The following is a 20,844-nucleotide window of genomic DNA, read 5'->3' as shown; positions in this document are numbered from 1 at the left end:
CACCGATTTTCAGGAGCTGTTTTTGAAGCGTTCAACTTTCAGAGTAGAATACAAAGCGGACATTTTAAAAATTCTTTGACAGATGAAAGCGGTTTGAAAACGCGTCCACATCTGCATGCTCCGCACTGTGGCTCACGCCGGGCGGATGAATGTCAAAATGACCTTTGAAGTTGTAAACAAAACCGCGAAACCGTTCAAAGAATAAATTTATTTTCAGCACATGAAAGTCGAACGAAAATTCAAAGAATAATCTTAAAGAGTTGTTGATTGACATGTAACTAAAAAAATAATTGAATCCACCAGATGTGAACGCGCTTTAGAGAACGGCCAACGTTCTCCGATTTGCCAATTTCGAAAAGAGTTTGACAGCATGATGCAATCGAAACAACAGGTGAACTCCGTTGTACACAAACGATCGTTCACCGGGAGCACGCAAAAACGTTCGATCAGTGGAGTTTATCGCTTCAGTTGGTAACTCGCTTCAGCAAAACGCGTTCGTTCGCTAATACAAACTCTTTTTAAGGCTTGGCCGTGATTATACACCAGTGTCCAAAATCATCCAGGAGCATTCCAATTATTGTGTGTCTAGCAATGTCGATCAGGGTTCCTTTGTATGGAGAGCTTCTCCAGTGTCCGTACGAACGATCGCATTTGATCCGCCCGGAAAGAATGCAAGTGCACTTGATCAAGTGTGAAAAGCAGCATCCGCACATAAAGCTGCAAAAATGTCTTTTCAACTACACACACCATATCAAGCCGGAGGAATACCAAGAGCACCTCCGCGAATGCAAGGACCGCATTTTGGTGGAAAGTTCCCGGTACGTAACCGCTGGAGAAGCTTCCAAACCACCACCGGTTCAGCCAGTCGTTGAAGAGCACTACACTCCTGAGGAAGTGGCCGCCGCCTGGGGCGAGGAAAACTGGGACGACATGGACGAGAAACCGTACGACCCGCAGAAATATTGCCGTGAGAACAAGATTATCCAGAAGGCACGACTGATGACGAAATCGGAGAAACGGGCATTCTACCAGGCGGAGTCGATGCGCCATGATGAGCTTGCGAAGAAGGAAGCCATGGCATCACCTACGAAGGAGCCACAAGCGGGCTCGTCCCGGAAGAAGAAGTAGGACAATTTCCAAACTTCTTTTTCTAGCTCTACGACGCAATTGGCGAAGAAATGGCGTCATGATCATCCGACCTATCGCAACATCGTACAAGGTACAACAAAATCGCCATGAAACTAAGGTTATCCACAAGACGCGCATCTGCAAGTGTAAGCGAAGAAGGAAGAAAATCGCTAGCGTTTTTAAGTAAAATGAGCAACGAGCTGTCTAAACAACCACGACGCAATCGTTGAAGAAATGACGTCATGATCATCCGAGCCAGCGCAACATCATCGTACAAGCTACAACAAAATCGCCATGAAACAAAGGTTATCCAGAAGACGCGCCTCTGCAAGTATAAGCGAAGAAGGAAGAAAATCGCTGGTGTTTTAAAGTGATATGACAAAGAGTATTTAAACAACATCTAGATCATCCGAGCTATCGTAACATCGTACAAGTTATAGCAACATTTCCTTGAAACTAAGGTTATCCAGAGGACGTGCCTCTGCGTGTGTAAGCGATGAAAGTAGGAAATCGCTAATGTTTTAGAGTAAAATGAGCAACGAGCTAGCTTGCCATCATACAACCCACAGCAATATCGCCTTAAAACTAAAGTTATCCAGAAGACGCACTTCTGCGTGTATAAGCGAAGAAGGAAGAAAATCGCCAATGTTTTTAATTAATATAATCTACTAGTTGGCTATATAACGTCACGATCATCCGAGTTATCTGAACATCGTACAAGCCACAGCAATATCGCCTTGAAACTAAGCTTATCTCGATGGCGCAGCGCCACGTGTGTAAGCGAAGATGGAAGAAAATCGCTAATGTTTTAAAGTAATATGACAAACAGTATATAAGCAACATCACGATCATTCTAGCTATCGCAACATCGTACAAGATACAACGATATCGCTTTGAAACTAAGGTTATCCCGAAGGTGCGCGATGAAAATCGCTAATGTTTTTAAGTAACATGACAAAGAGTATCTAAGCAATGCTAATGATCGGAGCTGGCGTGGCAAGACGAAGATCATTCTCCATTCATCATCACGGAAAACCCGTTATGACTGGCGTCAACGGTCAAGCGAAATGCGGACTGGAATATAGTGTTAAGATTTTAACCCTTTCACAATTATGTCCGAGACCTCACACACATATTTTTTTAAAGTGATATACTGCCTCAGTACCGACTTCGATTGAATCGAGCTGTCTATTTTCATGCATATCACGTCAAAAGAACCGAACCTTTGGCGAAATATATATATGAACATTGATAGCACGATTCCATCGAAGTCCGTGCTGTGGATTATAATGACCAATTTGAAAACATATTTTAATATTTCTTTTTTAAAGTTTAACTTCTTCCTACGCAATATAGGCCTTAAACTACATAGTATTTTATAATGGAAAGTTTTGTTTCATTTTCTGCCAATGTTGAAGCTGTGAAAGGGTTAATTTTATACTTAATATTTTTTAAATTGATATGACAAAATTTTATACCAAAAGTAAAGGTAGGCATACATAATGTTTCTTGGCAAAATGCATAATAAAACTGTTAACATACTATAACTGTAAAAGACCGTTCGACGAAAATCTTCCAAAATGCTTTAAATAAAGATATATATATATTTGATACATAACTATTAGGGTCTTTAATTTTACCCTCCAAATGTGCATCGTACTATGGGTTTAATTACTACATTTCGCAATCTAGTGCAGAATGTCATCAATCGCTGGGTGAAAGTGTGAGTCAAACGAACCAAACTGCAGCAAACAGGGGTTTGAGTTTCGTTTGTTTTTTAGAATTTATTCCATAATCTTACTATCCCTTTAACTCTATTAGACTATAGGGTGTATTTAGAGGTTTATTTTCTTTCTTTTTGTTTTTTTTGTGTTGTTTTTTGTTGAATTTTTACGATAATATATGTTCCCTATCCCCAAGTGTACCCGCACAATATCAGCGTCCGGCACACAAATCGAGCGATTGTGCACAATTTGTTGGTTTATCGCCAGTTTTAGCTTCCTTCAATATTATTTTGTTTGCCTCTATGTAGGGGTGTTTCCCCCTCGCCCGCTTGCATCCCCCATACTCTATAGCTTCCTTCTTTGCTACATCTCATCAGTTCCGTTTGCCTGCATTCGCTCCGTTCTATTGTGCCTGCAAGATACACAATTCTTTCTCTTTACCCGAACGTATCATTTGCATCTGCGATGCACAAAGTGAAGAGTGCAAAAATCAGATTTATGAGTGTTGACCATTTCTTTCAACAATACGGGGCACAAAATTACTGATTTAAAAATAGTCGTTCTACTCATGCACGCCCACCTCCCGTCGTTAGCGTCGATGGCAGCGTTCCTTATCTTTTACTAGCGTCGAGAAAGATCCGGGGGGGTTTGTCCGGTCGTCTGGCTCAAGGTTACCAAGGCCACAGGTGTCCAGCCGCCTCTTAAGGGAAAGGAAAGCTTAAATCTCAGTCGAAACTAAACACATATGTTGGGCAAGGTTGGCAACAGTTCAGCTTTGTGATTTGTGTGGCAATAAATCAAACCGTGTAAGAAATTTTCTAAGACTTATTGCCGCTTTCGACAAATGTTAAGAACTAGCTTGCTCGATCCCGACCAGCAGCACACGACCCTGATCCAAATCCTACAATTGATCGCATCCTTCGCAATCGACATAACACTCGACGATTCCTCACAAGAGCATCAACACCGTTCGTGAACTGCCAGCGTCCATCATCAAAGCGAAACCGAAGAAACCTTCCTTGGCATTTTTTGCCTTTTCTACTATTTGGTGCAGCAACCCAAAAAACCAATGCAGCTGTTTGTGAACGCCCTGTTGTTAAGCTTAACCGACGCAACTCGATTTGCTGGCAAGAGGCAAGCGGAGAGAGATGGTTCAGTAATCGGAGATCAGTTTCATTTTTCAGAAAAAATGTTTTCGTTTGTAAAACAAAACCGAAACTAGAACGTGTTTTTGCTTTAGGGTACTTTATAAAAAAAAAAAATTCACTACTATCCACCGCACGTACAGTACTATTCCCCGTAAATAAATGTTAGATTGAATCTCTGCGGCCCAAATTCCGGTGGAGCCTAACGCTATTTCAAAAGTTCAACAAAAATAAGTAAAATAATTAATAATAATAATAATCAAAAGTGTTCACACTTTGAAGGTCAGTTGTGGGGCATTTCAACTGTTTGTGTGTCAGTTGAAGCATCAGAGAGAGGTTAGAAGAAGATGTTGAATATTGTCGGGCACTGGGCTCGATTCGTTGTGCTCGTCGTTAAGAAGTTCGTTAGTGGTCAAATAAGAAGGAGAGAGAGAAAGAAAAAAATGGAACGTGGTTCCAGTGAGTGGGGCAAAATTATCCATTTAAGTAAACAACATTCCCAGCCTTAACGAGGTTTTGCTAAAGAACCGCATCTGGTGCTGATAGTGAACATCCGCTTGGGACGCGAGACGCGGCGACGCTCGGAGGCTGGGAGTGAAGCCGGGACTAAGGTTGCTTAGATTCTGCCGTGTTGAAATTATCTAAATTCGTAAATCTGAATACACGACTCGGCCACGTGTTGCAGCGTTAAAGATTGGTACCTGATGTTCGGGGGAAAAGAGAAACACGGATTGAAAAAATGGGTAACCGCACTAAAAGCGCAACGCGCGAGCCATACCATTCCGACGATCGATGGTAGTAGTATCCTTCCATAACGGCCTGCGACTTCTGGAAGCAGATGTAGTAGAACCCTGCGAACGACGCTCCATTGATGTCTTTTATCTTATGATCAGGTACCTGATGAAAAGGGCATGGAGTAAAATTTAAAAAAAATAAGTTCACACAACAGTTGGCGGTGACCTAGAAGCCGTACGAAACGAAACAATATGCTCACCAAAAAGTGTTCCTTCCAGCGCATAAACACAAAATCACTCTTCGCTAACGCGTCATAGTCGAAATCGTCCGAGTTGAACGTTTTCTGGTACTCGCTGAAGGCAGCAAACTTTCCCTGGAAATCCAAAAGGAATCCAAACAAAAAAAAAAACAAAAGAGAGCGATAAGGTAAGTGTTCCGAAGTTTCCGTAAAGGGCAGCATCCGTCCGTCCGTGAAACGTTGCACAATCAAAATTAAAGGTCAACACCCAGAACAGAAGGGTGAGTACGTAATGCGAGTGAAGTGCAAGAACTGTAGAAAACCGTCTAGGGTGCGGGGGTGGAGAAACTTACAAAATGCTTCCTATCTACATCCTCGTCCGCGTCCCATTTGCGCGTCAGAAAGGGATACTTTTTCGAGATGATTTCCCCATCGAAGAAGGTGGTGAGGGTCGGAAACTCGAATGTCAGGCCGGTTATCTTCAGGTATCCGCAGAGGTACGAGTTGACTTCGTCGACGTGCTGCAGTGGGAGGGCCAAAAGAGATGGGGTGGGGGGAAAAGTTTAATATATTCTGAAATACGTAATATTCCCTAGCGGTTACCTGTAGGACAACCTCCACCTCGTACGCGTTGCCCTTGGACTTTTGGAAGCCACGAAACTTGGAGCCATTGTAGAGCAGCGACTTGGTGACGCCGAGCTGTTTGGAGTTGTTTGGTGGCGGGGGAACGATGTCCACGCGTACGGGCATTGTGTCGGTGTTTTCCGGCACTGGCGGTGTATCGTCCCGTTGCGTGCCCTCGCGCTCCTCCCCGTCGTTCGTTTGCTCGGCTCGCTGATGTGACCGCTCGGTGACCGATTCCTCGCCGCAGGGCGTTTTATCGTCCGCAGAGGCACTCCCGGTGTCCGGTCGGTTGACTTTGTCCTTGGCCTCACTGGTTAGGCCGTCGCTGGTGTCAGCGTCGTGTTCGTCGTTGTCGGCGTTCGTTGTCGCCACCCCCTTAGCTCCAGCAAGCTCCGTTCCGTCTTCGCCGATGTTCGACGAAGCGGAAGAAGAGGAGGAGGAGGCCGACGATGGTGGCACCGTTTCGCCTTCCTCGCTCCCCTTCAGTGTAGAACCGTGTGTTGGCAACTCCGCTACACGCTGGGCAGTGTCCGCCGGCGTGCCCGTGCTCTCGAGCTCCGGTCCGGGATCACCGGCAGCAGCTGTTGACTGGTTCGTAGCCGCGCTTACCGTGCGCTCCGCCGACCGTGCGCTAGCGTCACCCGGCGAATCCGTGTCCGGTGTGCGTTTGCTACGGCTGCGTCTGACCTTGCGCGACACGGCAACCGGAAGCGTGGGAGTAGCAGATGGTTCTTGGCTGCTATCACCCACGTCGATAACGGTTTGCTCGCAGCTCGCGGTCGTTGCACCACCGATGATGATGCGACTGCAACCTTCGCCTTCACCTTCACCGTCTCCACCACTACCGCCGCCGCTGCCGCCTCCTCCTCCGCCTCCGCCGCCGCCCCAGCAGCCACCGCCACCGTCGTCAATCGTTGTGTGGCTTTGCGTGGCTGCCGCTCGCGCTTCGACTTGCTGCCCTTTAGCCTCGCCGCAGATTGGTGAAACCGCGTTGCTCGCGATGCTGATACGGCCGTCTCCTGCGGTCCGGTGCTGGTCTGGCGCCTGATACGGCACGGCTACATCCACGGCAGCGGACTGATAGTCGCTGAACCGGCTGGTGGTTGATAATGTTGATGAGGTTGATAGCTGCGATGTGTGGATGGCCGGACGTGGAGGCACCGATGGGCACGATGGCTCCGAGGAGAAACAGGAGGACGTCGTTGATATCGAGGAGCACGAGAAACTTTCCCTATCCGTCTTCTCCGGCGGTTCCCGCGCGATGGTAGGCTTTATTGTGACCTCGTGCAAGGCTGAGCCTTACCAGCGATGTTGTGGTAAGCTCGAACGCTACAATTCGACCCTCCTTCCGACGACCGGGATGATCCGGGACGGCCACTCGATATGCGTTTCGATGCTGCCCGCTTGATTTGTTGTTGAACAGAGTGTGCAACAGTCCATACACGCGAAGCGCAGACACAGGCAAACGCACGTGCACACAAGTGCTCTAGGGATGCGACTCCTAACGGCGCATATGTGTGCACACACGTAAGGCGGGTGATGTAGGGATGCGAAAGGATAACACTTTGAAAACGGCCCAATGAACGCACTGGCGAAGGATATCACTGACTCACCGCACGGACTGCAAATTATAACTGCTCTAAAAAGCTTCCCCCGAACGCACCCAGCCCCGATGCGCTCGATTCGTTTCTGTTGCGTCTCGGGGTGCAAAACGCCAGAATCACACAGCACCACCAGAATGACTCAACTGTGGCAGCGAAGCCGTATCCTGCTCCCTGAGCGCACTGCGTCGTACTCGATTCTTCTCAGTCCTCACGCGAAGTGCGAGTGATTGTACTATTTTTGTTCCTTGCGAAGCACACACAGCGCTCGGTGCGAAGGTGGCCAAATGTCAAACGGTCCGTGCAGGTCCCCAGGTCCGTTTTCTACGGTACGTCCGTGGTTGTTTTTGTACGACCTGAGATTTTGAAAGGCGAAAAAATGTTGCTTCCTGGTTCGGCTACTGCGTTTACGACGGCTGGTTGAGCGCCACTCTGCGTCGTCTTTTCCAGCATGTGCTTCAGCCCCAGGAAAGAATGTTTCACTACCGATTTGTACCAATTGTAATCACAGTTTGCAAGCCCAAGAAAGCTTTTACTTCTTTCGGGCCCGTATTGTTATGGCCGAATAATTGCCCTCAACTGCTGCAGGGTATGCAGCTGTAGCGCCGTATGACTTTGACAGCGTATACGCACTATAGTGAACCAAGGTTACTATATAACAGAGCCAGTCAACTGTTGGGCAAATTTTGGGTCATTTTTTTCTACGACTCCGCTAATAATTCCCTCCATTGTTTATGTGTTCGATAATCATGTTAAATTGTGCGCAAAAGATTGAGAAAAAGGATTGCTTTCGGGTAATGAAGAGAAATAAGCGTTCATTTGGGACTCGCTCCAGCCAATCCGGATCCGGCTTGGGATCGACCCACCAAATCAAACTCAAATCTGCATGGATCGTAAAGCGTTACCCATGATATGCCTACAAGACTTGTTCCCTTTGTCTACGTGAATTATCAGCCCTCTCGTACAGAGGGTGGTGTGGTTTCGGGTAGGACTCGAACTCACGCTGTCGAGGTGGTGGGCCCCAGTGCCTCTTGGGCCAATTTTCTAATAGGCTTAACCGCCCAACTGTCGTGTACCTTCAATACCAATCAAAATCTCAATCCCAGTTCACAATCCCATTCCGGATCTCAGACGTGAGATCGGACTTGGGACTCAATCCCGAAACCTATTACTCAACACTAGAACCGTCAAGCAGGAGGTACTGCTTCGTTTCAGTAACCTTGGTGTAACATCAACGAAAATAATCTTGACATGTGCATGTGCAGGTGGTCGAACACTATTTGTATTCTTCGTACTCGTACAATACCCAGTGGCTTGGGGAGTGCTCGCGGAAAGAACGGGAAAATCGAACGCGGTCCTTGGGTTGTCGAGGAAAACACACAGGATACAGGATCGATGATAAGTTGCATCGATTGTGTACCGAATTGGTTTGCTCGCCGTTTCGCTTCGCTGTAACTAGAACGCTAGTGTTTGGCAGTGTCGTGTTTCTCGTGGTTCTGTGCGTGTAGAAAAATAACAATTCCATCGTGTCGTTGAGGCAGGGTATGCATGACGGTGGGTATGCGCGTTTACCCATGCTAATTGGCGTACGCAGTACGTTCCCCGGAGAAGGAACCTACCGAAGGCCCACGTTTGCCCACCCTGCTGGACGAACGGATCTGGCACCAGGATCGCGGGCGAAAGCATCAATGAAAAGCGTTGTGCGAAAGGAGGATTACGTGTAGTAGTCGTTCTGCGTTCTCTGTTGTCCAGCGACACGCCGTGAAGGAGTGGAACGCTATCGCTATCGTTCTGCTTACTGCCTGCTCGGTTCAGTAGCAAGCACTATCGCGCCAGCGTTGTTATCGTTGTGCAGTAAGAGTCACAACAGGCCGCACAACCAGTCAAAACGCATTTTGCTGGCACTAGACACGTCGTATCGTTCGTTGTGCAGTAGTGAGTCAATATTGCTTCCATCAGCACGCCGTGGTTCAACAATCGTACGCTGCAAACAACCGCTCTAGACGAAGTGATCCACAACGATGGCAACGGTGAACCTGAACCCGCGGCGCCACCCGGAGCAAGGGAAGGACGCGTGGGTCAAGCTGAACGTGGGTGGCACCTGCTTCCTCACGACCAAGACCACGCTTTCCCGCGATACGAACTCTTTCCTTTCTCGGCTCATCCAGGAGGACAGCGATCTCATCTCAGATCGGGTATGGCCAGCTCTTCGCCAGTCGGGCCGTCTATTTATTCCATGAATCTCAATTTATGCATTCTCTCCCGTAGGACGAAACCGGCGCATACTTGATCGACCGCGATCCGCGTTACTTTGCGCCGGTCCTCAACTATCTGCGCCACGGTAAGCTCGTGCTGGACGATGGACTCTCGGAGGAGGGCGTACTGGAGGAGGCCGAGTTCTACAACGTGACGTCTCTGATCAAGCTGCTGAAGGACAGCATAGAGCAACGCGAGCAGCGCCCGGCGACGGACAAGAAGCGCGTGTACCGGGTGCTGCAGTGCCAGGAGAACGAGCTGACGCAGATGGTGTCGACCATGTCGGACGGCTGGCGGTTCGAGCAGCTGATCAACATCGGCACCCAGTACAACTACGGCACGGAGGAGAACGCCGAGTTTCTGTGCGTGGTATCGAAGGAGTGCGCCAACACGCTGATCGGGCGCGAGGTGGAGTCGAACGACCGCGCCAAGGTACTGCAGCAGAAGGGTTCGCGCATGTAAGCCGCTGTGACGCACTACCGACGTCGATCTACACCGAACCACATACGAGATATGCACGTGTGTGACTGATTGGGTACGTGTGTGTGTGTGTGCATGTGTGTGTGCATGACTGGGTGTATGTATGATGTATGACTCTGTGTGTGATAGCGCAGCCACTCATTTGCGAAAAAGAAGATATAGATAGAAACTAATCACAAACCGCAAGCAAACATAAAATGAACAGAAAAAAACACTATATTAACGCACAACCGTCAAGCAGCGCAAACACGACGAACGGAGAAAACATATGAATCATTGACAGCATGTGTAGCGCGTGCAAGGTAAATCATACGAGGAGGTACGAACGGTGGGAAACGGTTGAGTAAAAGACAAGAGAGACAGGGGCGATGGTAAAGACACATTTACGAAAGAAAGTGACGAAAGCAAAGAAGCGAAACCGCTTGAAAAAAATACAGAACTGATTAGAAAGGAACTGTCGAACTCCTAGATACCTTCAGCACCGAACTGTTCGGTATGTCCTCCCTCTCAGAAACCTCAGTTTATCGTGTTCATTCCGTTGTACGTCGTACCCGACCGAGTGTCTTCAGTTCGGCAAGACGTCACGCTTACGTATTAGCTTATACAAATATCGGCACACAACCCTGGTAACTCTCAAGCTCTGCTTGCTCTACTCTAGAATGCTCCAATGCAAAACATTAGCGTCGATCGTGTATCGCGTGGCACGGTGATATTTATTGCCCTAGGAGTATTTTATCATTTCAATAGAACACACTCGTTGCCGAGCGCTAATGGCTGGATATAGTTTCGAGATAAGTTAGCAAATGGAAGTACCCCGTAAATCACAAGCATCCTGCATCGTTCCGAATGCTGTAGACATTTAGTTGCGTCAAAATGCCCGGAAGCAAAACACCGATGCTCCTCAATCCTCGTTCCGGTCGATTTGGTTGTGCGTTGTGCGGTGTACACTAAAAGTGTACGGTGTACACTATCCGGCAGTGACCAACCAACACGTAGTACGGACCCGCAAAAGATGGTCGAACGGTGCGCCAAAACGTGCATATTCGTACAACATTAACCGCTCTCTGCCCCAGCTTCACACAAGCAGGCACTCTCACAAACATGCAAAACTACCCTTTCCCTTTTTACTTTTATTTTGTATGAGTTTATGTACGGAATATCAAGTAATGATTCGCTCATCCTTACACATTGTGCTGCAAGAAGTAATATGAACCAGTGGAGCAAAGTTTGATCGATCTTTCAGATGAATCAGCACGAACAACTTATCTTACATAGGGAGGAGTAGAGGAAATGCAAGTGAACGCAAAAGTTGTGACATGTTCGATGAACTAATATCTTTCTCATAGTTTCACCAGCTTTGCAAGATTCAGCTTGGTGCGTCTTGCTCCACTTGGCCATATTGCATCCAACGACCATACGATTGATATGAAGAACAGAACGAAACGAAACGAAACGAAACTATCAAGCTTTCAACTCAATCGTCGTAATAGCTTTACACGGTTAATGCATAAGGTACGACGAAGTATAGTATATCCGTAAGACTTTCTCCGAGCCATGTGTATGTGAGAATGTGCTAGCGTGCTTCTTAATATCGCCCTCAAAGTGCACGTAGGGGTTCGTAGCAATACAATGTCGCATTTATTACGTCGAACGCGTAATGCGTAATCCTTATCGATTGCAACGATTTTAATTTACAATCAACGGTTAATCATCCTCTCAGAGAACTACTCACCAGGACATACAGGGCACGAATAGGTTACGACGCTCTTCTGTTCTTTTCGTTGGCGAGACAGGGAACGAGCTCGATGCACCGAAGCCAACGGTGCGTACGGAAATTGGAAACGGAAAAAGAAAAAAACGAAAAACAAAAAGACATGGAAATCTGGATGGCAATGGGAACTCTCAGGCGTGCGAAAAGGGCGCAAACGCACTCGGCAAGCGGTCGCAATTCCGGGTTCGGGCGTTTGCTACCCTCGCTGAACGCGTGAACTTTACACACGACACGACACGTGGATATGATAACCATAATCAATCACCACCAACACGCCACCGCACACCATTACTATTATTAACCGTATCGTTAAGTTAGTCTAAGATACAACTCTAGCCGGCACCCGTTTCTGAGTAGGTCCTTTTCCTTTTGATTTGGAAAGCAAGCCATGGAAGACAACACGTGGAAATAACGAACGTACACACGCACAGGCAGGTCGAGCAGAGAGAGAGAGAGGGACACGCCGAGGGCGATTGGAATGGAAACGTAAGGATGGAACATGTGAGGATATGGAAATGTTATGAAATAGAAAACAAATATAGCAAAAAGAATCCGTTTGGCAAAAGAGATGCAAGGGTGATAAGGAGATGGTGAAGGAGAAAGGAGGCGAGTGGACGCAATGTAAGGATGTAACTTACAGGATGTTGGCGAGCACGTGTTGGGTGGATGATGAATATTAAAATATTTAAAAAAAAAAGCAAATTGAAAAACAAGCAAAAGAACTAAATAAATGAAAGTATATAAAGAATATTATCGTTCCCTGGTGTTTGTACTTCAATTTCGCAAAGTAGGGAGTAGGTAACAAAGAGCAACAACAACAACAACTTAATACGCACAATTGTAGTTGAACGATCAAAGTTATTACTCGCGTATGGCGTAGTATTCGGTTGAAAAAGATTTAAAAAAAACCTGTGATTAAAGATGCTGTATTGAATGTTTCCCAGACACGTCCAGTTGTTTCGTTTTCACTTGTACCGTGTTTCCGTTGGTCATCGCCGCAGGTATCCGAAATGAAGGGTCATATTATCCTCGCCCCTTCTTTTGTTCCTTTTGTTGTTATAATATGAACAAAATTTTTGCAGCAATCGGTAAATTACAACCCCATCCTTTCATTATTTTTCCTTCCATTATTTTCCATAGATTCGATACCGTTCGCTCTTCGAAGAATGCTTTTGTACAACAACTTTTTTGACCAAAATTATGTAAATTCTTCTACAGTTGATTTGTTTTCCATATGCTCTTGTAGCGCATCTGATATCTATAAATCTTTTGTTTAATATTGGCCTTGTTTCCAAGTAATCATTAGATGACGATAAAAAAATATGTTAACTATTTCTGTAAAAGTATGAAATAATACCGGGCTGTACTTCGATTTACAATGATGGGCTCATGGTTTTAAAACGGCTATATTGTTTTAGTTGATTTTTGTTGATTTGACTTAATATCCTCAAAGAATTGCGACCAAACTTAGGCCTTTCCAATTGAAGAATTTAATCTTTTCTCTTCAACTATTGAATGGTTTGTGTGCTGCTATGCATAAACTAGTGGTTGGAACATAAATTTTCAAAATGTATTAATTACTGATAGCAAACGCCTGTTTAGCATATCAATATGAACTCTGATAGCCAGCTCAAATAATATAAAGGCCAGCTCGAGAATAAAAATAATATAACAGCAGCATGCGTCATGCACGAAGGTCATTTGAAGTTGTAAATTAATTTTCGTTCTTCCTCAGATTTCGTTAGATTAAGTAGCAAAACAAATTATTTTCAACTTTACATGTGAAAGTTTATGTTACAAAAGTCCATTACTGGTCTTATAGCAAGCAGACAATTTTTGCAATTGATTTTCAATGTTTTATCATAAGAGTTTTGGCAGGCTATAACATTTCATCAATTTCTGAAGTTGTTTAAGCAAATTTCAAGCAAGTTTTTATCGAAAGATTATCGAAAGCGATCTAATTTACCAATATTTTTGTTCACAGCCACGAAAGCCAGTGTAGTAAAATTAAGTATTTTAGTAAATATTGTGGTTAGGCCACCTCTAATTCGTGGCGGAACAGTAATCCATTAATTCGGAAATCATCGGAAATTGTTGAAACACTTACTCGGCCATACTTTTACTGAATCCCGCACATCGAGCGGGGTTTGTACTTTCGGGAGTTGGTTTTTTTTATTTTAATTTATTCGTTAAAACGGTTTGGGCTTTCTGGACAGTACCTCTACACGCACGCTAGTCAGAGCTAACCGAGACGCAGGTCCACCCGTGGAGGCTGGAACTGATCGACCGGTTCCTGGTAGCGCCTGCGATTGCCCGCCTTCACCGGATCTTCCCGCGGCGGCAGGTAGTCGACCTCCGGTTCCTGCGGTGGCAGGTAGTCGTTGTTCGGCGGCAGGTAGCCATTGTCCGGCCGCTCGTAGTGGTAGCCCTGGAATTCCGTGGTCGGTTCCTCGGTGGTGGTGGTGGTGGTAGTGGTCGTCGTCCGCCTCGTGGTGGTCGTTCGGGGCGTCGTAGTGAACTTGATCGGTGGCAACGTTCGTTGCGTTTGGTTTAGGCTGCAAAACATAGAGCATAGGAGCATACCGCTGCTGATACCGACGGGATGGCCCAGACTTACTCGGGAATGTCCAGATCCAGCTCGGTGATCGGATGGTAGCCGAACTCGTCGGCAGTGTATCTGACGCGGTAACGTTTACCGTTGGCTCCAGTGTAGGTGTACGATCCCATCACGACGAACGTCTTGGAGTCGTTCTTCAGCTTACCGATCTGCTCGATTTCAATCCCGTTCTCCGTTTCCACGCTATCAAAAAAACAAAGGGAGGATGAACATATGCGACCAGATGTGAGACCACGGTTGCTGTACTTACGCGTATTTGAACTTGCCCTTGCCCTGGTTGCGCACCTCAGCCATCACGATCGACGCCCGCATGACGTTGCCGGTAAAGTTGGTCGGATCCTTCTTGTCCTCCACCGGGAACGTGAACTCATCCTCCGAGAATAGGTCATCGTTTCTACTCTTGGCCGGAATCTTGATGCGGGCCGCGTCCAGAGCTACCAGTACCACGCACATAGCGCCAAAGCCGGCGAGTAGCTAGACGGTAGGTAGGCAAAGCGAAAAGGGAAGGTGGTTACGAGCCGATACTGAATGCAGATAAGCCAATGTCAAATGAAGTGTTGCTCCTGGGAGGCACTGCTGCACACACTCTACGATCCTTGTACACCTCCTTAGAGCCACGCAAACCTAACCTCCTAAACCAATCCTTCCCTCAACTCGTTAGTTGAGTCTCAATCCTTATCGCTCACTTCATCTGTTTGGAGGAGTTAATCGGGTAGGTTTAGTTATTCTTACAAATTTGAGAACAAGTATCGCCCGGTGGAAGCTCATCTCCGCAGTTTTACCGGTTCTCAATCAATCATTGCTTCGCGCAGGTGGAATAGCATCCATTTGCAAAACAAATGATTCCTATCGCCGCGCGTCCAATCACCAGGAAGTGAAGCTGGCGGAAGATTCTGCTCTGATAACACGGCCGACGAGTTTGATACAGGCTGGGCGACATCTTAATCAACAGTCTGGGTCCGAGCCCTCCGAGCGCGCGGTGGGTCTTGAGTCGTGGCGAACTCCATACAGCACCGGTTGGGTACGGCTCAGAACACGAGCTGGGCGCATCTGCACGGCTGGCGACAACCCGACTCGGGCGTCCTCTGTTACTTTTAGTTCCTCATTATGCTAATTTTTATTTACCAACGAACCCCAAAAACAGGCGGCTCGTATTTTAATGATGTGCCGGACCGTCCAAGCTCGTTTAAGTGGACGATCGGTTTTTATGATTATTATAATAATTCTCTGCCCACCCGTGCCCACACAACCCTCCTTCATCGGCGCTGTACCCAAGGCGTGATCCGGTTTATCTGAGGGTTGTGTATCGCATTTTTCCGATTTTTGCGTCAGTCCCACGCGTTGTTGGGGCACGATGGGAAACTAATTGATCGACTCTAATCACCCAAGGACACAAAGGAGCTGCAATCAGTGTCCCCCCCCCCCCCCTCCGAGAGGTTGGGCATCCTCTGAGGCACTTGCCTGGAAGTTCTAGAGCAAGGGCGGTCTAAAGCGTCACGGTTTGGGAACTCACGCCAAGGCAATAGTTCCTCCCCGAAGCCGCATTCGGGAACTGTTTGCGCGGATTTTTATACAAACACGTGTTCATTGGGTGCGCCTTTGGAGAGGCCACTTACTCGACTCATTAAGGGTGGAACAGGTTTCAGAGCTTCAGAACGCGACCGATCGGAATCTGAATATTAACGGTCGCGTTGGGGTTTGCTATTCTAGACCCTGGTGACACTTTTGGTCCCTCGAAATCGACACCGGAGACGATGTATTGAACCAACTTCCGCATATCTGGGAGCTGATCACGGTTCCGGTAGTTGCAACACTCTTGGAGGTATAATTTTGACGAAATATTCCGATGCTCCATAAATTCGTCAATCACCTCCGTTAACCGTTACAGTTCCTATTCAGTTCGTCTAAATCGGAAATCTTGCTTTGCCAGGACGCAGCAGGTTGGTTGTTGATTGTGTGAAACCGATGCCAGCAGAGGCGTACTCCAAGGATCCTTCACTTACATGCTTCATTGCTGCGTTTGGCTGTAACTGAGTTCACTCTGCGAGTTTTTTTATTTGGAAAATCGGAACTCCCTATACCAGGCACTAGGGACAAAGCAAATCGACACAGATCCAGGCGCAGGATCGACACAGGAAGGCACCACCAACAAGACCGCAGCACACCAAACGTCCAAAACACACGCTCCTGCACACACGCGCAAAACCGTCGATGTGGAAAGGATCGGTTTCGGCAACAAACTAAACCAGACCGCGCGGACGGATAAGCACTTTATACCGGAATCAACCGCGTGGCGCGCCCCGAAAACGCTAAATTGTGGGGACGCAGCAGCGAAGCGAAAGAGAGAGGCTACAGAGATCTAGAGTCTCACCACACAAAAGTCACCGATTCGGCGGCGTTTGTGTCGTCATCGGGCCCGCAACCAGCACACTATGGGGCTGCGGACTTCAAAAGTTGGAAAGAAACGTAGCATTATTATTTTTAAATGTTTAATAATACTGCTTAAATTTTCGTACAATTGTACAAACAAATGTATGTAGATTCGTCCTTGTGCGATGATACTTGAGCTGTTTAAAAGAATTTAAAGAGATGATTTTTTGTGTATTTTTGTAAATACATAAAGTAGATACAAAAGCGTACAGAATAAAGGTATCAACAACATCCAAGAACAGTCACACCGCAACAGGTTTTTTAACGTTTTTGTTTTTTTTTGTAACGGTGAGCAAACTCTGGTGCACAAAAGATTTTGAGGATAAAGAAAGAGAACAAGGCCCTTCGATTTAAAAACAAAACTAAAAATATGTCAGAACATAAAATGGGATAAACTAGGTGCGTATCTGCGTTTGAGGCGTTGTTAGGCCAACTAAGTAGATAACATTCAGTCGTAATGCGAAGGGGAACGGTACGAATCGCAACATATTATTTTATCAAAATTGTAATCACTTGTGAATTGAAATTTAACCTCCCCGCGTTTTGTCAAAAGAGTGAAACATTTGTAGGGTTTTTACCTACCCTTTGAGTGGTCATGTCGCCAGACTTTGAGACTTTATCGAGCCCATAGTGTCGCCGGCTGTATTCGAACGGATGCCGGGGCGGGTTCACGCGCGCGCAAACACTTGTTCTGAGCAGAGTTCCGCTAATTTCGGGCCCCAATATGCCATCTGGTGCGCTGCTCACCGGCTTTACATGGGCTTCGGCACATCCCTTGCCCGAACTAAATTCAAATCGAGAGATTTGACCTCACCAGCGGGAGATGCACCTTCGGTCAAGCGGTCCCTAAAGGGTCTCAGTATATGCGACAGATTTTGAAGCTGGCTAGCTGGATAAATTAACGAAGGGAGGCACTTCCGTTGCGAAGCTGGAGAAGACACCCAATTCTTAATCTATTAATATGTGACCTTGTAAAGTAGACTCCAAAACGGTACGGGTTCCCTCCAAGCATGGTACGTGCTCCAAACAAGGCATCAGTGTAGTCTGTCTATTAACACCACCGCCAGTTTCTGATTACTAAAAGTCCTAAGAAATATGTGGTAAGTCACTCGCGTTTGTGATACAAACAAGCCGCAACTAAGAGTTCTCCAAATGTTGTGTTCGGTTTAGCGGTTACTTTTGGGAAATGAAGAAATAGACCCGTTCTTGTGGCTGCCAAACAAAGCAGAGAAGCGAAAGTATTGAAGTCAGAGTTGACTGATGTAAAGAAAAGCAGGGTTCAGAGTGCACTCTTAGATAAATGATGGAGACACACATTCTCAGGATGTTACCGAGTTCTGAATCCACCACATGGCAGTGTTTCTGCGTCGAGCCTCGAATCTGGAACATTATGAACTTCTGATGACATAACACATTACATTGAACAATAAAATAGTATGCATAGACAGCTTTGCGAAATCGATCCGACTCAATCTACATGATTTGCGTACGACACCACGTAAGCCAAAAAGTCGCGGTAGCTTCACGAGCTTCTGGACGCAGCATCCCGAACCGAGCCGCGCGAGATTAACGTTATTTACCTTACCGTGTGCCTATGTTTGCTGTTCCAACAATGGATTCTCGTTCGGCCGGATCATATTCGGGAGCCCGAAGCCGCGGGCCGAAGCAGTTCGCCGAAAATGTCAGATGGACAGAGATACACGCGGATAAATACGGATTCGGGATGTGACCACGACTCACGCCGAGGACTATGGGCGTACAAGTGCAATAGGCGAACTGGAGTAGAGCGGAGCATCGCTCCCGTCGAAAGTGAACCTTATGAATATAGATGTATTTATACAAAAACCTCGAGTGACTGAAAGCCAAACAAAATAAAACGACGAATTGCAAAAACAAAAAAAGATCAAAGCAAAGATGGAAACCGGTCCCAGTTTTCGACTGTGCTTGAACACCTGACATGGGCTTGTTCTGTTCTTGTTGACTCACTTTGCGGGTGACGTTCTTTTCCCTTTTTTTTTGTCGTCGTTCATTCTTGATTTCTGTTTTTCTTTGCTTTTTCTCATCATCTCGTGAGAAGGTTCTTTGACTTTTGCTCGCGATCCGTTCCCAAACCCGCAGCAGATTTTTGTGTGGGAAAAGCGATACGCTGGAGACGCCCGCGCGGGTCGGCGACGTCGCCTTTCTGCTTCTGATTACGGTTGAGATAACTTTTCCACGATTCTGGGGACTCCTTGCCAATGCAGGGATGTTATCGGTCACCAGATGTCTTGCGCAGATGTGAGCATGGTACCCGTGTCGTCAACCTTCTTCATCTAATGAATTTGAAGAGGGTTTACATTCGTCATCAAAGGTCGGTAGAACTCGTTGTTTAATATTCAGCGGAGTCTTCCCATGCGTGACCGCTTGTAGAGAGGACTTTCTCATCTGCATAGGTTCATCCGGATCACAGTGAATCGGGGATTGATTTGCAGGCAGTGACCATAAAAGATAGCTGTCGATCGTTGGTTTATAGTCGAATTGATATAAGCTTTTAGTACCACTCGACGCTCATCGGTATAATTGTTCCATAATACCAATAAATGTTTGCAAACAGTGCCTGCGAGATAAATCAGAACGAACAGAATAAGATAAAACGACTGTGCGATAATCAAGCTATTCGCTCTTATTAAGTAGCGTTTTTTTCTGCCAGCAATACCCCGTTGTTCACCGAAGCTGTGTGGGATTTTTTCGCGAAACCGGCCACAAACCAGTCTGGGCAGCGGTCAGAATAATTTATTACCAGCCATGCTCATCCCGAGTATTCTTCTCCGATATCTTCTGGCTTTTGGGATGTGGATTTTATACCGCATCAGCGTTACCGAAAACGTTCTTCCACCTGGTCGGCGACTGAGTGGACTTTCGGTGCAACCTTACTTATACATTTTATGCAACTTCGAAAATTTATGTCTCTCATTTCCAACAGGTTCATCAGCTCGTTTTCACCCACTCCGGGTGAAGCAACAGCGCTGGAGCTCGGCTCTTAAAACTAATGGCTGGCGATGGTCTAAAACCTCGCTAATATCGACTATCAAGCCAAAGGCTAAGCATAATCGAACAAAATAACAACATTCAGCTAATGAACTGTATTCACGATTAGTATTTTTCTTTCCTTTCCTCTTGCGTGAGTATACTTCCCCTCCCCCCGCCTACTGATCACACCCCCCTCACACGCACGACCTCTTATCGACTCACACACAGCAGTTGCCCAATGCCGAGTCCTAAGTGATCCGGTTCAAAGGATCAAATTTCCCAACGAACGCAGGCCCATAAAAGATTTGCATAACGGGCCAAGCTTAGAACAGCGCCGAGAGCAGCGCCGAATGCAAATTGGTATTTTCGCTTAAATATTCATCAATCCTTCCACCCCTTAAGCCGCGCGAGTGATTAGTCACTTATCATTTTCATTCGCTATTCCGCTTCACACCGTGCGAGATTGAACGTATTGATGTGCGCCTGGTTTGCGTGCTGCGTATTGAAATAGTATTATCGTCCTATTCATCTTCGGCCGATTATTGGACTCGCTTATGATGCCAATTAGAGCTAAGCACCTGTATTGAATGGTGTGAAATTCATTCGAAATGAATTGGCCACAGTTCGCCATTATGCCTAATCCTTCTAACAGGGAGAAGATAAAATAGAGTTTGAAAACATCAGGATAAAAGAAAGAAAATTGAAATAGAAAACAAAACATAGAAAGGCATAAATCTGGAAAGAAATGGTGGAAGTTTCAGACCGCGAATGAATTCGGATAGTAAAAAGAAGCCCGAACACATTCGGATAAATTTGATGACCCTTTCCGCGTTTGGTGGGCGCGCGTCTTTTGATAGCCATGAGACAATCTGGAAATCAACGTTCACGACGAACGAAAATAAAATGAGCAAAAACCGGAAAAGAGGCTGGAGCATCTACTCGCAAGTCGTCTGCGCACAGGAGGTCCAATAAAACTCCACCATGGCGATATGTACGGCCCGATAAGTCGCGACAGGTCGGCGAGTTCAAACTCAGTCGTGACTGACCAGCGGTGCACGCGCCGCCATTCCGGAAATGCCTGTTGAA

The 20,844-nt window shown here is 46.5% G+C and overlaps 4 protein-coding genes across 6 annotated transcripts; 2 read left to right on the top strand and 2 right to left on the bottom strand.

Annotated features, from left to right (window-relative positions):
• The first annotated feature begins 391 nt into the window (after positions 1–391).
• On the top strand, positions 392–2,729 carry LOC131269015 (gametocyte-specific factor 1 homolog). Of its 3 annotated transcripts, none has more exons than XR_009178985.1 (3): positions 392–471; positions 547–1,246; positions 1,434–2,729. XR_009178985.1 is itself a non-coding variant. In XM_058271324.1 (2 exons), exon 2 carries the CDS (start codon positions 592–594, stop codon positions 1,126–1,128), a length of 537 nt encoding a protein of 178 aa, XP_058127307.1. In that variant the 5' UTR covers positions 392–471; positions 547–591; the 3' UTR covers positions 1,129–2,729. The 3 variants fall into 3 exon arrangements, 1 of the variants encoding a protein (XP_058127307.1); XR_009178984.1 differs by having other exon boundaries at positions 547–1,630; positions 1,760–2,729; XM_058271324.1 differs by having other exon boundaries at positions 547–2,729.
• Positions 2,730–2,790: 61 nt separating this feature from the next.
• LOC131268620 (glucose-induced degradation protein 4 homolog) lies at positions 2,791–6,872 on the bottom strand. The gene is made up of 5 exons (XM_058270848.1): positions 5,574–6,872; positions 5,324–5,491; positions 4,992–5,105; positions 4,776–4,894; positions 2,791–4,698 (listed from the first exon to the last, which is right to left on the bottom strand). Exons 1-5 carry the CDS (start codon positions 5,718–5,720, stop codon positions 4,635–4,637), a joined length of 612 nt encoding a protein of 203 aa, XP_058126831.1. The 5' UTR covers positions 5,721–6,872; the 3' UTR covers positions 2,791–4,634.
• Positions 6,873–8,512: 1,640 nt separating this feature from the next.
• On the top strand, positions 8,513–12,640 carry LOC131269115 (BTB/POZ domain-containing protein KCTD5). Its single transcript, XM_058271438.1, has 2 exons — positions 8,513–9,390; positions 9,464–12,640. Exons 1-2 carry the CDS (start codon positions 9,217–9,219, stop codon positions 9,911–9,913), a joined length of 624 nt encoding a protein of 207 aa, XP_058127421.1. The 5' UTR covers positions 8,513–9,216; the 3' UTR covers positions 9,914–12,640.
• A 1,304-nt stretch (positions 12,641–13,944) lies between these two features.
• Positions 13,945–16,331, bottom strand: LOC131269445 (uncharacterized). Its single transcript, XM_058271800.1, has 4 exons — positions 16,323–16,331; positions 14,570–14,793; positions 14,320–14,502; positions 13,945–14,257 (listed from the first exon to the last, which is right to left on the bottom strand). The coding sequence occupies exons 1-4, from the start codon at positions 16,329–16,331 to the stop codon at positions 13,945–13,947; spliced, it is 729 nt and encodes a 242-aa protein (XP_058127783.1).
• Between the last annotated feature and the right edge of the window lie 4,513 nt (positions 16,332–20,844).

This window comes from Anopheles coustani, chromosome X, assembly GCF_943734705.1.
Source record: "Anopheles coustani chromosome X, idAnoCousDA_361_x.2, whole genome shotgun sequence".
In the NCBI taxonomy this organism is placed as follows: Eukaryota; Metazoa; Arthropoda; class Insecta; order Diptera; family Culicidae; genus Anopheles; species Anopheles coustani.
Note: the sequence above shows the minus strand (reverse complement) of the source record. Positions and strands in the feature narration are given on the sequence as shown.

Coding starts and splice junctions, on each gene's coding strand:
- LOC131269445 (XM_058271800.1), bottom strand. Junction 14,503..14,569: donor AAGGGCAAGTTCAAATACGC/GTAAGTACAGCA, acceptor TTTTTTTGATAG/CGTGGAAACGGAGAACGGGA. Junction 14,258..14,319: donor CTGGATCTGGACATTCCCGA/GTAAGTCTGGGC, acceptor TATGTTTTGCAG/CCTAAACCAAACGCAACGAA.
- LOC131269015 (XM_058271324.1), top strand. CDS start 592: ATGTCGATCAGGGTTCCTTTGTATGGAGAGCTTCTCCAGTGTCCGTAC.
- LOC131269115 (XM_058271438.1), top strand. CDS start 9,217: ATGGCAACGGTGAACCTGAACCCGCGGCGCCACCCGGAGCAAGGGAAG. Junction 9,391..9,463: donor GCGATCTCATCTCAGATCGG/GTATGGCCAGCT, acceptor TCTCTCCCGTAG/GACGAAACCGGCGCATACTT.
- LOC131268620 (XM_058270848.1), bottom strand. CDS start 5,720: ATGCCCGTACGCGTGGACATCGTTCCCCCGCCACCAAACAACTCCAAA. Junction 5,492..5,573: donor AGGTGGAGGTTGTCCTACAG/GTAACCGCTAGG, acceptor CTCCCACTGCAG/CACGTCGACGAAGTCAACTC. Junction 5,106..5,323: donor ATGTAGATAGGAAGCATTTT/GTAAGTTTCTCC, acceptor TTGGATTTCCAG/GGAAAGTTTGCTGCCTTCAG.